Source organism: Bactrocera neohumeralis, chromosome 4 (genome assembly GCF_024586455.1).
Source record: "Bactrocera neohumeralis isolate Rockhampton chromosome 4, APGP_CSIRO_Bneo_wtdbg2-racon-allhic-juicebox.fasta_v2, whole genome shotgun sequence".
Taxonomy (NCBI): domain Eukaryota; kingdom Metazoa; phylum Arthropoda; class Insecta; order Diptera; family Tephritidae; genus Bactrocera; species Bactrocera neohumeralis.
The window spans coordinates 76,132,559-76,148,135 of record NC_065921.1 but is presented as its reverse complement, the minus strand read 5'-3'; the positions used below and the strand labels follow the sequence as shown (position 1 = coordinate 76,148,135).

General features: G+C 37.1%; 1 protein-coding gene across 3 annotated transcripts in view; it reads left to right on the top strand.

The window, feature by feature from the left end:
• LOC126756492 (uncharacterized) overlaps positions 1-15,577 on the top strand; it is a 233,361-nt gene that overhangs the window by 194,607 nt on the left and 23,177 nt on the right. For all 3 annotated transcript variants that reach the window (XM_050469577.1, XM_050469579.1, XM_050469578.1), the window contains 2 exons: positions 4,698-4,800; positions 6,554-7,564. In XM_050469577.1, coding sequence (XP_050325534.1) covers positions 4,698-4,800; positions 6,554-7,564 — 1,114 coding nt within the window. The remainder of the gene's footprint in view (positions 1-4,697; positions 4,801-6,553; positions 7,565-15,577) is intronic.

Genomic DNA, 15,577 nt, shown 5'->3' with positions numbered 1-15,577 from the left:
TTATTTATTATTCCATCCATAACTTGAAATTTGAATAAGTCGAATGAAATGATGAAGTGTCCATCCTATCTTATTCTTTGTAATGATTGATTTGGGAAAGTTTTCAGCACTATTCCTCTCTTAGCTCGGACTAGTCGCGTCCTTACATCCAAGAATGTGCACATTGACTAGGTCTTCTAATAAATGTTCACAGTTGTTGTTCTATGGGAGTAGTACTTACGAATTAGACAGGACGATTCGTAGTTTTGCATAAAATTTTCCTGAGCCTTGTTACCTCGTTCGTGTTTTCAAATGCAAATATTCTTCTGGGATTTTCGTTTTATATTGGCAAATATAATTTATTTGGAATTTAGTTTAAAAGAGCACTAGCTTCCTTATAAGCAAACCGATCAAAATCAAGTTAACGATCTCTTTATACCCTTCAATGCTATAATAATGCAGCTGTGAAAGTATTGTTAAGTAAAGTCCTCTTTCGACAAAGCAGAGGCAGAGAAAGACGTCGACTCTGTTGGAAAGGTCAGGTGGAGAAAGACCTCTGAGGCTTCGAGAGTATTCGAAGCAGTATCCGCCGGGGAAAGCAGAGAAAGAAGAGAAAGACCTCCACTATATATTATAACCGCGTAAGCGTAAAGAACAAGAGAAAAAATATCGGTTGCACTAAAATTAAGGTTTTTTCTTATTTCTTGCTTTCTTTGTGTTTTCTTTTAATCTTTTCGGTAATTAGTTTCATACATGTTTACCAAATCCCGTTTGCTATCCATTACGGAATCCAATTTTAAACTTTTCATACCACACACATATGGTGCACAGTTCAATTCTCGTGGCAAGACCAATTTCATTGACGCCCCGCTTTGCGCTCCACAGTGTAATTTTAAGCTCAAATGTCAGCCAATCGAATTTCAACACGCTACATAGACACTGCAGCAAGGGTGTTGTGCCACAAAAAGCTGCAAGTGAACTAATTGACTGTTAAAATAAAGTCGCAAATCGTTGAAAATAAAGAAGAGCAATTCTCAGTGTGGCAATGCGGATGAGAAAATACGAAAAAGGATATGCATAGAAATAGTTGTTTGCGGTGTGTATGTGTAAGGGAGGACTAAGCATTCAGCAGATGTGGGTGTATGTACATATAAAGGCAGCACTATATATGTATGTGTGATATATATTGCATGTGTAGTCGATTGTGTGAAAGGATTCTAGCGACCACACTCAGCAATTGAAGATATAAATAGCCCGATATTTATTCCGAATATATACAAATGCTTGGATTTGCTAACACCAACACACCTTGTAGCACACAGCAGCTGAACCAAGTCATTTAGATAGCGATTTCCAAGCATACACACACACTTACAAGCTCGACGTAGCAAATGCCAGCAATAAAATCCCCAGCGTCCTTTCAATGCAAAAGCAAACTGATTGGTTAACTGACAACTGTAAAAGTCCATTTGTATATAAATTTGTTGCCGTCGAGTTGTCAGCTTGTGCTGCATGTGTGCTCGTATGTATGTGTGAGGTGTTGCATGTGGCCACTGAGGTTTTGTTCGAAGGATTAGTGCGACTTTATCACGCGCTGCTCTTCCGCTCGTTTAATATGCTTTGATAGTAAATTTAGTGTAGGATTTGGTGAATGAGATTAGTTGGCGGAGCACAAACGCGCAGCACAGCATGGAGCAGCGCAGAAAATGTAAGATAGCTAAATGAAAGAGCATATATACTATATATAGCCATTTAGTAAATGTGTACTCCATATGGATGCAAGGAAATTTTCGGGAAACAGCAAGGATGCAATGCTATTGGTTTTAATTAAATGAAATATTGAATTCATTTCAACTCCGGAAAATGCTTTGAAGTTAAGGCATAATATTATTTAAAATTTAGATATTTGAATATATGAAATGGAGCGAATGGAGGGGTATAATAGCGTTTTTAATGCGAGAGTTGTTAACTATTACTGAAATGTTGGAATTTGTCAAATAAAAACAGTTTTCCATACAAGAACTCAAGTTTGATCAGTTAATTTGTATGACAGCTATATGCTATAGTAGTCCGATCTGCACAATTTCTGCGTAAGTTGTAGCAATGCCTAAGTTAGTGATCTGTACCGAATTTCATGAAGATGGCTACACAAATAAAAAAGTTTTCCATATAAAGACTTGAGTTTGATCAATCAGTTTGTATGGCAGCTATATGTTATAGTAGTTCGATCTGTGCGATTTCTTCGGACAATATAGTGCTGCTTTGGATATTATTTTGTGTTGAATTTTGTGAAATTATCTTGTCGAATAAAAAAGTTTTCCATAAAAAGACTTGAGTTTGATCAATCAGTTTGTATGGCAGCTATATGCTACAATGCTCCGATCTGAAAAATTTCTGCTGAGATTATAGTCATGCTTTTCTTAACAACCTGTGTGAAATTTGGTGAAGATACAATGTCAACTTGAAAAATTTTTCATACAGAGACTTGAGTTGGATCGATCAGTTTATATGGGAGCTATATGCTATAGTGGTACAACCGGCACTATTGTCTTAAATAACAGGTGACGCCAAATGTCATGAGGATATCTTAACAAATAAAAAAGCTTTCCTTACAAGGACTTGAATTTTAACGGTCAGTTTGTATGACAGCTATATGTTATAGTGGTCCGATACCGGCGTTGCGAAGAAAATAGCAGTTTTTTAGGAAGATATGGATAAGAACAAAATTTCAGATCGATATCTCGAAAACAGACTAGTAGTGACTTGTTCAAGATGTTACAATTTTCGTGGCAAAATTAGTATACCACATTCAAGGCATAAAAATAGGTGTTTCTTATCCAACTAAGCAAGAAAGAAGTGAAAAATAAAACACAAAAGTATTTCAAGTACTTTGTTTTTATACATTAATTAATCTCCGGGTATAAAAAAAACACTAAGAAGTCTTTCAAAACATCTCAACACATTTTACAGTGAAAATGTCAAAATTCTCTCTTCTTTAGTGGCAGTATAACTTAACGTCGTTTTTGAACTGGGAAAAGAAACACCGAACATAAAGTTTCCGGCATTGCTGATGCTTTTTTATAATATGGTTTTTACGTCGTGAAAATTAATGACAGTTGCTGTCAAACTAGAGGAATCGTCCATTTTGAACTGGAAAAATGAAACATACCGTCACATATATTTCCGGCACTGCTCTCTTTTTTATCTGTGGTTTTTAAAAAAAGTCAAGTTAATGACAGTTGTGTCAAAGGTCTAGACTGTTACAACTGGTAAGCAGTGACTACGCTAATAAAGAAGTAGTCAAACTAGAGGAAAAGCTGGCCATTTATTTTTTATGACAACATACAGCCACATATATTTCGGGCGCTATTTCTAATCTGTGTCAAAATTTAAAATTTGTTGCTGTTATTCTTCTTCTTCTTTACTTTCGTAAATAGGAGGTCTTCCGAGTACTGCGTCGAGTACTTTCAGAGTTGGAGATTTTTTAGTCCATTGTCCAGTTAGTGTAATTATATCAATTCATAAGATTAAATTCTTTTAATTATTCTTCACACAAAAATGATTTTTCAGAGATATTTCTACAATATGAACATCTGACCTATTTAGCAAAATATTTTCTTTCCTTGGTTGAATATTTGATCGAAATATGATCTTTATGAATTTGTGTAGTACCGTGATCATATTGAAAGATGAATTTTGTTCATTTCATTTCCTTTAAAGTAATACCCTCCCGCTGCAAAACACTTATACCAACGAATTTTCCAGTCATCATAGCACTTTGAAACATCTTCCGTCGTGATAGCCATCAGAGCCTAATTCGATTCAGATTTTGTATCCTTAATTGAGTCAAAACGGTATCCTCGGAGTGGTCATGTGAATTTGCTGAATAGCCAGAAGTTACACGAAGGTACATCAGGCGAATGGTTGCGGCACGATATTAGTTGAAAATGTGGCGAAATTATCACGAATAACCGATGCAGTATGAGATGGTGCATTATCGCACGTCTTTATTGAATAAATTCGAAGAATTTCACTTTTAGAGCTTCACAAAACGACGCGTATCTCAAATACTAATGAATATTTTGGCTGAAATTTACCATATATGTCACTAACAGTACTACCAACTTACAGAAAAAATTACCGATTTAAATATCACGTGAAGTATAAATTATAAAGTGTGAATTCAGACCATGCTTTGAAAGGTTCTACAAAAAATATATATTTGTTGTTTTTTATGCTTAGGAAATATGGACATATAATATTTGTACATACAGACCAATCAGACTACTTTTTTATATAAGCCTTTAGTATCTTCGAAATATCTTCAAAATCTAAAGTTTTTGCTTTTTTAGGCAATATTTAGTTTATTAACTTCCTGTTCTAGCTACTGTTTGTACCATATATATTTTATTAACTTTCTGTAGAATAAGTTTAATTTTCCAAGATTTTACTCTTCCATTCTACCATAAACTAGCTATTACAAATTTTTTTTCCATAAAAATATGCGTCTCCATAGCACCGCCTTTAATAAAACAATACATTTTTGCGTATTGGGATCTTAAGAAGCGCTGCGAGTATGAAGTAGTAATGTGGCCTATTAGACAGGAGCTCGGAAAAATATATGACTGGCTTATCTTTAATACAATCAATATGTGAATTCTGAATAGATTTTTAATTCCACTAAATAATATTTTTATAAATTTACTATTTCATTTTAGTTGGACTGCAAAAACTGTAAATACGACGCTTTAATTTCGGAAACAAATCTGAGCGGTGGTTATGACTACAGCAATAGCGGTAATATGGGCGATTCGGCAGATGGTGAGTATATGACTAAGTCACATTATTTAACAATTTCCTATACCTCACGATCCTTACTATCTCATAAACTGCAGAAATTATATTAGATATTTAAAAAATAATAAAAAATAATAAATAAAAAATAATGCACAAGCTGAACTGAATTGAATTGTAGAATAGTTGTCGGGGTTTTTTCAAATTTTTTCATAAATTAACAGAAAAAGTTTCTTGTTTTCTTTTTTTAATTTACCTCGACAATTATTCTTACCTGGCTATACTTGAAATGTCCAATTGTGTCCACGTCAATTAAGAAAATTATTCTTTAATATTTTATAAAGGAAAAATAAGTGAATAAAAGAAAGCTTGATGGGTCGGTAGAAGAAAAAAATTTGTTCCAAAGTTTGCTTTAAACAAATTTTCATCAATTTTGCGCCATCTATGGCGTCAACCATTAAGCTGGCACTCAAATGTTTAAAACTTCAGCTCTTCTTGAGTTAATTCTCAATATATGGAATTAAATAAGGAGCATAAAAGCAAGTTTGATTGGTCGGTATTAAAAAGCAGTTAATTTTCAGCAAATTAGAGTCAATATTGCGCCATCTATCGGGTCAATAATGCGCTTTAGATAAAGTTTTTCAATCCTAGTTAAACTCTCAATACATAAAAGATGATGATTTGAAGTTCAAGCGACAAATGCCACCAGTCATTGAGTGTGATGGGTGCTCAACTGGTAATTGCAAAAGTTACAAGGTCTGACTGGAGACTTAGATCTGCTACCATAGGGTGGGGTTAACCCTTAGAATTCGCTCCAATCTGCTCATTGGGTTTGGCCTTTGCCAGAGATTCGTGGTGGCTGTGGTTTAAGCCTAAAGACAGGTAGGATTAATAAAAGTTCAGTGTGGAGTCGAACTGCGGCCGGGTGCCGCACCCACAGCATGGCAGAGATTTCAGGTTAGCTTCGAATGCGACTAAAGTGGGAAAGGTGTCCCTTCCACCTGACCAATTGGTATCAAATATTGATGTATTGATCAGCCCCCGAAATAATGCAAGCTTTTTAGAAGTATTAAGTATTTTGTTATAGGGACTTATGAAGATAATTGTAATCTAGCGCCATCTATCGAGTAGTATAATATTAGGAAAAGTTTGCCTGTCACGCCATGCATAGACCTACTGGCCCTTAATAATGACAAATGGACGTTCCGTTTGACTTAAGATAAAGTACTCGTCATACAGTATGTCAACGTTCTTTGCGAACTTTAAAAGCCACTTGATATCTAAACTTGATGATCTAGTCCTTTGAACAGTGAAGATAATAGATATCTGAGGTTAGATAATGCTGGACAGGTCTTCCAGGGCCTCTCTCATGCCTACTTTTCTGCATTTTCTGCTTGTGCTGTCGTTACTTATATACTGCATGCGAGCCGCAATGGCAGTCGGTTGTGACCTGTCAAAAAGCCAACAAACGCACGGAAGTCCTTTTGAGATAGTGTGAGTCAAAAGTATGGCGCTTTCCTGACTGCAAAGACTTCCGTTTGGTAGATAAGGCAGTATTCCGGAGGCTTTAAGGGGCGTTTGGGGTTCAACTCCGAGTAATAGATTCCGGCTCCCACTCCATTAGTTTTTTTTTTGATGCGTCTGTATGTATGTTGCAAGAACTCCACTCTGCGAACTCTAGTACGCCTTTAAACTGCTGGAAAAATAATTTTCTCTGCCCTTTCAATTTTAAACGACTTCATTAGTGACTTGTATTTGCTTCTTCACATTATCCTTTCAGACTCCTGTCGCCTGCTGCACAATTCACCGGCGAAATTGAATCAAAATCAAATGTTGACGGGAGCGAAAATCAATGCGCACTACTATCAACAACAGCATCAGCAGCAACCGCAGCTACAACAACAACAGCAACAACGTCCCGATGTGATGCTTATGGCAACAACAGCAGCGGCAGCACCGAAATCAATGCAACAACAATATCAGCAACTTTATAGCCGCTCGGCCACACCATCACCGCAACATTTGCAACAGCAGCCGCAACAACAACAACATGCCATGCAAACATTCCACATCGTATCGGCCGGTTCGTCGCCCACACAACAAGGTCAACAACAACAACAACAGCTACAAGCACTGCCAACACTGCGCCAGTACGCGACGCTGCAAACGCACCAGCATAAACCACAACACCAACAACAACCACAACAGTATGTTGCTGTGCCCAGCGGTGCGCTGGTGCGTTTTCAAACAACAACAACAACGCCGGCCGCAACAGGCATCGCCTCAGCGCTGAGTGGCAGTGGCAATAATTGCACAACCGACGGCAATGGCAACGTCGGCATCGGTGTGGGCGCCACACTCATCGCCACCGGCATGTCGGGCAATTGTTATCAATCGGCGAATGTGTCAGTGCCCGGCGGGGGCACAGCGACGGCCACAATTTACTTTCCAATTGCCACAGCAGCGCATCCACAGCAACAACAACAACAACACCAGCAAACATCGAGCTTTACGTCCGTTGACTCTGCGGCAGCAACTGCAGCAAACAATGACGCTACAATAGCAACAACAATAAGTGGCACCAGCTTGGGTTCGGGCAGCAGCACCGCAGCCGCAACGCAATTGCTTTGCAATCAGCCGATTGTGAAATATCACACCATACAGCTAACGCATGCAACGCGGAAGCCACAACAACAACAACAAACGCAACAGCAACCGGCTTTGTTGGGTAGCGCGGCTGATGTGTTGCCACTGCCGCCACCGCCGGCCTACCAAACGGCAACGGTGCACGGTGAGTAAGCGCATGCAAAGCATTAAAAGCGAGTGATTTGCTTGAAAATTAAATTGAAATTTTTCATTCGTCTTTGATGAATTTAAAAAAGGCTTCAAGTTTATATGAAAATCTAGCACACCTAATATTAAAGTTAATAATAATTAATTAATTTAATTATCATTGTTAAGTAAAACAAAAATAAATAGGTGGCAACGCTTTTCAAAAAAAATTTTAAAATTAAGCCATTATAAACGCCTTTAATTCGGTAATCAGTTTTAATAAAAATTTCATCAAAACTTTTTTATTTAAGTATGAAAATTATTGAATATATGGCAACCCCTTCCAATAACCTTGAAATAAAATGCTGACTTCATTTTGCTTAATTTGATGCCCATATCGTATACTCCATTTATATTAACATTTCAGTTCGTTAAAATTTTCATAAATGTGGCAACACTTTAAATTTTTGTTTTTCAATTACGCCATTGTAAATGAAAATAATTTGCAATCAGTTTTTATTTTTAAGTTTATTTTTTAAAATTAAATTTGTAAACATATGGCAACCTCCTACAATAATATTTGCAATAAAATGCTGCGTAACCTGTTTTAATTTGTCGCCTATATCAATACTAAACTTATATTATCATTTCAGTTCGTTGAAATTTTTACAAATGTGGCAACATCTTTAAAAATATATATTTTTTTTAATTACGTTATTTTAAACGTATGTATGTGCATAATTTTGCAATCAGTTTTTATTTAAGAGTTTATTTTTTAAATAATTTTTAAATTAAACTTTGTGAACATATGGCAACCTCTTATAATAATATTTGCATTGAAATGCTTTCTTAATCCAGCTTAAATTGATGCCCATATCGCCCTTATATTACCAATTTAGTTCATTAAAATTTTAAAAAATGTGGCAACACCTCTAAAAATATTTTTTTTATATTAAGTTAAATGTTGGAAATAATAAAATTTAATTTTGAAATAAATTTTTATAAACAAAGTTATCTTTTAAATATTTTTAATGGCTGTTTGTGTTACCTAAAACGAATCCATTGAGATATAGGGTTATAAAGAGTGATCCATTTCGAGTTTATCTACTTTTCTGAAGAAAAAACACATATACTTAAAATTTAATGGGGAATGTTTATTATCATTGGAACCAACATTCTTTGGTATTTACTTTTTGAATATTATCTCTTTCAAATGTTGGTCGAGGGTTCGTCTCAGATAGTCCATCCGTTGAGTTCAATTTTCAATCACTTGTTCGAACATTTTTACTACTAATTGGCGAATGACATGCGTAATGTTTTGCTCCAAGGCCTGAACCGAAGCAGGATTCTCCGCACAGACTTTAGACTTTACTTATCTCCACAAGAAAAAGTCTTACGGTGTGACTTCGCACGATCTTGGTGACCAATCGACTACCCCAAAACGTGAAATTATCTGCTCACTGAAGTGTTCTCTCAATAAATCCATTGATTAATGAGATGGGTGGGAAGTGGTGTCATCTTGTTGAAACCATGGCGTGATAATTGTCGCCATTGAAAGTTACGTTCTCACCGGCATTATTTTTGAAGAAAATATGAATCGCAGACTCCACCGGTCCACAAATCACACTAAACCATGGTTTTTCTACATGAAATGGCAGCTCTTGAATCTCTTTAGGTTGTTCTTCGTCCCAAATGCGGAAATTTTGTTTGTTTACATATCCATTGAGCCATAAATGGGTCTCATCGCTGAACAAAACTTGACTCGAAAGCGTTGTATCTTCTTCGAACTTTTCAAGAGTCCATAGAGCGAAGCAATGTCGCTTAGGAATGTTGAACGGCCTTAGTCCTGGCTCAAGCTGTATTTTGTACGCTTTCAATTTAAGATCTCGACATAAAATGCACTCAGTCGTTCCATACGTCAGTCCGAGTTGCTGCGAACGGTGTTGAATCGACTCTGCAATGTCTGTTCGATCTCAGCTACGGCTGCTATATTTCCTTCACTGCATGCTGGACGTAGTCTATTCAGTCGAATGCTATCCAATAATCAATGCTGGATTTCAAGATGGATGATAGTGTTGCTAATAGTACGCTCAGTTGGCCGATTATGTTGACCATAAGTTGAACGAAGCGCCCGAAAAACATTCTTTATAGAACGTGATTTTTCGCAATAAAGTTGAGCGATTTGTAAACGTTGCTCAGGCGTAGTTTTTGTGATGGAATGCCAAACAATACTGAACACAAATGACATTACAGCTTGGCGACTCACGTGATCTGTCATAAAAATCTTCGATCATTTCAATGATGTCGAAAGTTCTGCTTTAAATTCGCGATTCCAAGAATAGAAAAACTTGCTAATTTTATGCACTGAAAACGAATATACTATAGAGCAGATTTCCCGACCAGAGAGTTTGTTGAAATGTTAGGAGATACTACGACCGTTCTGTGAAAAATATCCGTAAATCGTTATGAAGAAGAGACTGTTAAAGTAGTTTCCTTTGTAGTTTTGAGAAAATGAAAAATTAGTTTAAAGAACTCCGGGTAGATTTTAATATTTTTACAAAAATTTTACCAAAAAAATATGTACAGTCTAACTCTGAAGTGGTCATAAAATTTTTCAAGAATACTTTTACTTTAATAAAAGAGAACCATTGAAAAATAATAGGGTCTACTAAGTCTTACTCAGTAATATTGGAATGAAACCTTGACCTCCAATGTTATTGTTTGATTTGCTCGAGAATTATCTACCACCTCCGTTAGAACACTATGTACACCAAAACGCTTTCACTCTCACTCAAACAAATACTTAGAAAATTATTTCCTTATTGATTTTACTCTCTACTCACAGTCTCTGTGCTCTCGAACTCTTTACTATTCTACTCAGCTTTCGCCTACAAGTTCGTAGCATCTTTGATAAACTTTCTTAAATTTCCCAACAAATGCGAAGCAGCTACTATCTTCACCACTTGACGCAACCATTAAATCTGGAAATCCACTTTCGTTGCCGGCGGAAACTTTCACTCATTTTAAATCAACTACAAACTTTGACGTGCCAAACGCAGCCAACCACGACCACCTAACTAACGGAACAAGCAAATAAAACAACAATACACGAGAGAGCAACAACAGCATAAAAAAGCTGTGCTAAGATATTTCGTATGCTAACGGTAACTATGCAAGAGCAACAAGCAAATGAGGCAATTAGTTTGCTCCCGAACAGCAAAGGCTCGCTCGGCCTTATAAAGTTAAATCTTTCACTTGAATAACTCATTTACTTTCACATTTACTTATGTTGAAGTATATGTGTGTGTATGTTTAAGTATATGTGTGTGCGTTAGTGGCACTGGCGCTTGGCTACCACATTGCTGCACTTTAATTGCATTTTGCTTTCAACTTAAAGTTGCACTACCTAAAACCGTAGATACAGCAATGGCAAAAACAACAACCACAACAACAAAGCAAAGTTTATGCATTGCTGCAGCATCAACTAACCATTGGCTGGTGGTATTGGCGGTGTGGCGAGCAGCAAAACTTTTCCAAGTTGACTTTCATTAGTGGTTTGTGGCAGTGAGTGCAAATGCGGGCCATTGGCAAGCGGCCAGACTGCCAGGCGTCTCAAACACACACACACACACCTCAACTGTATGTGTGTGCGTGTGTCACTGCAGCGTCAATGCAACACTGCATTTTGACACTGCTCTCTCCTGTATGGCGAGAAAAACTTTGCATGCCACACTTGTGTGGCAATTGAAATTTAAGCTCAGCCTTCCTTTGGTGACAGCTATGCAAACTGCAGAAAAAACACATTGTTGTTGTTGTTGCTGTTATGTGTTTGTTTGAAATCTGTCGGCCAATGTGCTTGTGTGAAAGTTAGACCACAACACTGATGCAGCTATTTACCGAGTTGTCAACGAGCAACCAAATATTCACACTTGCCGGTTTCGGTGGCAGCAAGCGGTGGAGGCGTGTGTGAATCTAAAATAAGAACAAAAAAAACGTTAACTTCGTGGCAGCGCTGCTGTAATACCCTTCAGAAATACAGAAGACTCCACACAATAACATGATTTGATCGGTCAGTTTGTATGGCAGCTAAATGCTATAGTGTTCCGATATAAACAGTTCCGACAAATGAGCATCGGCTTGGAGAAAAAATAATGTGTGCAAATTTTCATATCATTATCTCAAAACTGTATGACTTCTTCTTCATTACTGGCGTAGACAACCCCTTACGCGGTTATAGCCGAGTTGATAAAAAGGCGCCAGACGTTTCTTCTTCTTGTAATGTGTCGCCAAGCAAAGCCAAGTCCTTCTCCTCTTGATCTTTCCAACGGAGTCATCAAGAGAGGGGGTTTCTATTCCGAGGCTGTTGTTCTATTTTCTTTGGGAACGTCTTTTACGTGGCGGGCCCCAAATTCGACGCACAACCCTGGAGAGGTATGGTTCGCTTTCTCACTTTTGCTCGCCTTCAAACGTATGTTCTTTGGTCACCAAGTGGATACTTGGTCTACGACAGGAAATGGTGAACTGCTTGAGCCATATGTAGAAGAAACATTTTTGCCCAATACCAAGTGAATGGCAATCAGAGAACTTTACTCACTTGCGTGAACTTCTACATATAACTCCATCCTCATAATGACTAGTTTGCGTGCATATAGACAGATCAATGGATAGCCGGGAAGACGGGCGGACATGGCCTGCATATGTAAAAAATAAAAATAATAAGCTTATCTGTGAGCTTCAAAGTATTGTAGTCAGTGGTTTGGAGGACCAGCAGTCAACATGGAGCTCTCAAACAAGTATAGTTTCACACTTCCAGACTACTGCAGCTTCCAGTAGAAGGTCTACCCCTTCAGTGTGGAGCTACACTCCGAGAGGTGCGGAACTCACGCCATTAGCAGAACAATTATGGCCTTGGGTTTGCTGACTGTGCTAAAGAATAAACAAGTGTTCGCGCTGTTCTGGGTGTAAAAAGTAATAAGCTCATCTGTGAGCTGCAAAACTACTTTATACAGTAACTTAAGATATTTCAAATTCCTTTCAAAGCAAAATATCGAATTAGCTTAGAGGAAAAGTACTTAATACAGAAAAGTATGATCCCCTCATCTTTGTCGTGGAAGTCACTTTCGGCTTTCGTTTCGCTTTATTGATTGATAGACGGGAAATGCCTCTCCTAAATCATAATGACTCACCTAGACTCTGCATATTGATAAAGTCCAATATACTGCTGGGTGCTAGCGAAGCGATGGGATCCTTATTTGGAGACTGGATCCATGTCTTTAACCCACCCTATGCAGTGAATTAGCAAGTGTTCTGGTGTTTCAGGTTTCCTGTCACAGAACCGGCAGTTTACGCAAGAAGCTTGCAGTGGCCAGTGTAGAATTTGACCAGTAGTCTGAATTTGTTCCTAAATATTTAAACCTGCTGAGGTTGTAACCCCGCCTTAGCAACTTGGCATGACGCATGCCCCGTGTTGTTGTAGTTCTTCTTCCTTCGGAGCAGCTCTTTTATGATATGTGGATCCACCGCAGTGAAGAGTTCAGGTCCCATCATGTTAGTGGATGTTGCGGAGCGGGCGAGATCATCAGCCAGTTCATTCCCAGCTATACCTTTGTGACTTGACACCCAGATGAGGTGCACTTGGTTACGTTCCGCTATTCAGTAAATTGATCTCATAAGATGAAATTGCTTTAAGTGCCGCTTGACTATCGCTAAGTACACGATAGTTTCGATGGACGTTAAGCTTTAGGCACTGACTTATGGCAAAGACTTCTGCCTGAAAAATGCTCGAAAATCATAGATATGGAGATTGTGCTATCCCTAAGCAGTAGCTAGAGTGTGGAATCAACCTTGAACTTCTTGGTGAAGTTTACGCTTTTGGTAATGCTGTTCCTTGGAAGAAGGACCAATGGTATTACACCACTTAACTCTTTCACCCACTGGGACTGGGGATATAATTCCTCAAAAAGTTGTCCTTGAGTGATGGGAAAACATTTGAAATGAGGTAGATTGCGACGTAAAATAAAATATTTTGCCATCTGAAGACCAGTGTTCCATCTTGAGAATTCTGAATAATTTTGAGCAAGAACCAAACTTTTGAGATCCGGAGTTGATTTACTTTTCTGCGGGTATATCTACATTAAACTCAAAGAAAGTTCAGAATACTTGTTAACCAATTTAAGTAAGGACATATGTAACTACTTTAGTTGTTCTGGAACACGCTTACCAACCGATATTCAGCTTGTCAGCCGTTATTCAGCTCTTCAAATGAATAACCGTCTTTATTTATGTACGCATATTAGCATCAATTCAGCTATTAGTGTCCGCCCCACTTACGTACTGGGCAACGTTTTAATTGCATTTAACTTACACCGTTATCGTTAGCTTGCAACCGCTGTTTGCGGTGCATTGCTAGGCCGTTAGTTGTCTGTCGCAGACGTTTGCGAGGCGTTGACAGCATAGCAAATGTTGTGCGATAGGCTCAGCCAAGCGACATAATTCACAGCATTATTTCCAGCTGTTGCTGACTTGGCTGCCTTAAGCTTGCACAGTGCTTTTGCTGCCTCCTTTTGATTGTGCGCTTCGGCAGTCATTCGTTTGTCACACTGTCAGCTGGTTGAGATTTCACGGCACTTGCTTGGTTTAAAATGTTAAGCGATTGATTTGTGGAGGATTTTTCTATTCTAACTAGGCTGAAATATTACTCCGATTATATACAATTTAAATTAAAAATGCTGTTAACTCATTAAGCTGAGCTTATTGAAGACTGAACGGCCTTTATAAAATCATGACTAAAGCGCTGAATGTGCTGAATAGTATGCAAATAATATGTCTAATTTTGGGCTTCATTATTATGTAATACTATTAAAATATATTTAGCGCAGTTGTTTATTAAGATAAGGTTACCTAAATATAAGTATCAGTGTGGTTTACAATCCAATTATGTTAGCTGAATTGTGCTGAATTTGGCTCAATAAACCCAAATTGCAAAATAGTGATTTAAGTTTGCTTACATTCATTTCTTACGCAATATTTTTTGAAACTAAATGTGCTGAATTAAACAACAAACGCTGAATAGCGCTAGTTTTAACAGCAACTTACTCAAAATCAAGCATATTTTAATTTGATAAATTTCAAATTTGCGCTGAATACGTTTTGACAACTGAAAAGAAATAGTATTTAAAATATAACGTATAGATGAGTATTTTTGTCTAGCAGGCATGTTTTGAAGTGAGCTGAATACATTTATTTACTGCTAAGGAATAAAATATTAGACAATTTATGGAAAATAAGATTCAGCTGAATAGCGCTCATGTAATATACATATATTTAAGTCTAAAAATAAATTAATGATTAAGACAATATTTTCGTAAGTGTTTGGTAAATATGAAAGGCTTATCTTTCATGTGGCAAACACTAATAAAAGCTCCTTTTCTTCAGCATACTTTTCAAAGCTGTAAAAAAAATTTTGTAAACGTTGGGAGTTCTTTATTGTTATTCAGCTCTATTCAGCGCACTTTAGCACTACGTTATTAAGTTATTGCTTACTGAAAAGCGACTATGATATCAATATTTGTATGTAATCATGATTCAGCGCCTTTTATACTAAGTTGTTAAGTCAACGTTTACTCAAAAGCTATAATAATAATAGTATTCGTGTTTTATGATGATTCAGCTCATTTATGTGTAATTCAGCGCCACTTTAGTGCTTGATATAATCTTGTGTGTCATCATAAATGAAATATAATGGAATGCTCATTTCATACGCAGCTGAATTTATTTAAAGCGCGATGAATTAACCTATAATTGACAACTTTTGCTTTTTTGTATCAGAAAGTACATAGTTCTTCAGGCTCTTTCAGCACAGTGAACATATAACTTTAACATTTTAAGAAATGAAATATAACGAACTGCTCCTTTTATAAGCAGCTGAATATATTTAAAGCGCGCTGAATTAAGCTGAAATTGAAATTCAGGTACTTTCAACCAAATTCAGCATGTTGAACATTTAAAATTGACATTTAGAGAAATTTACAGC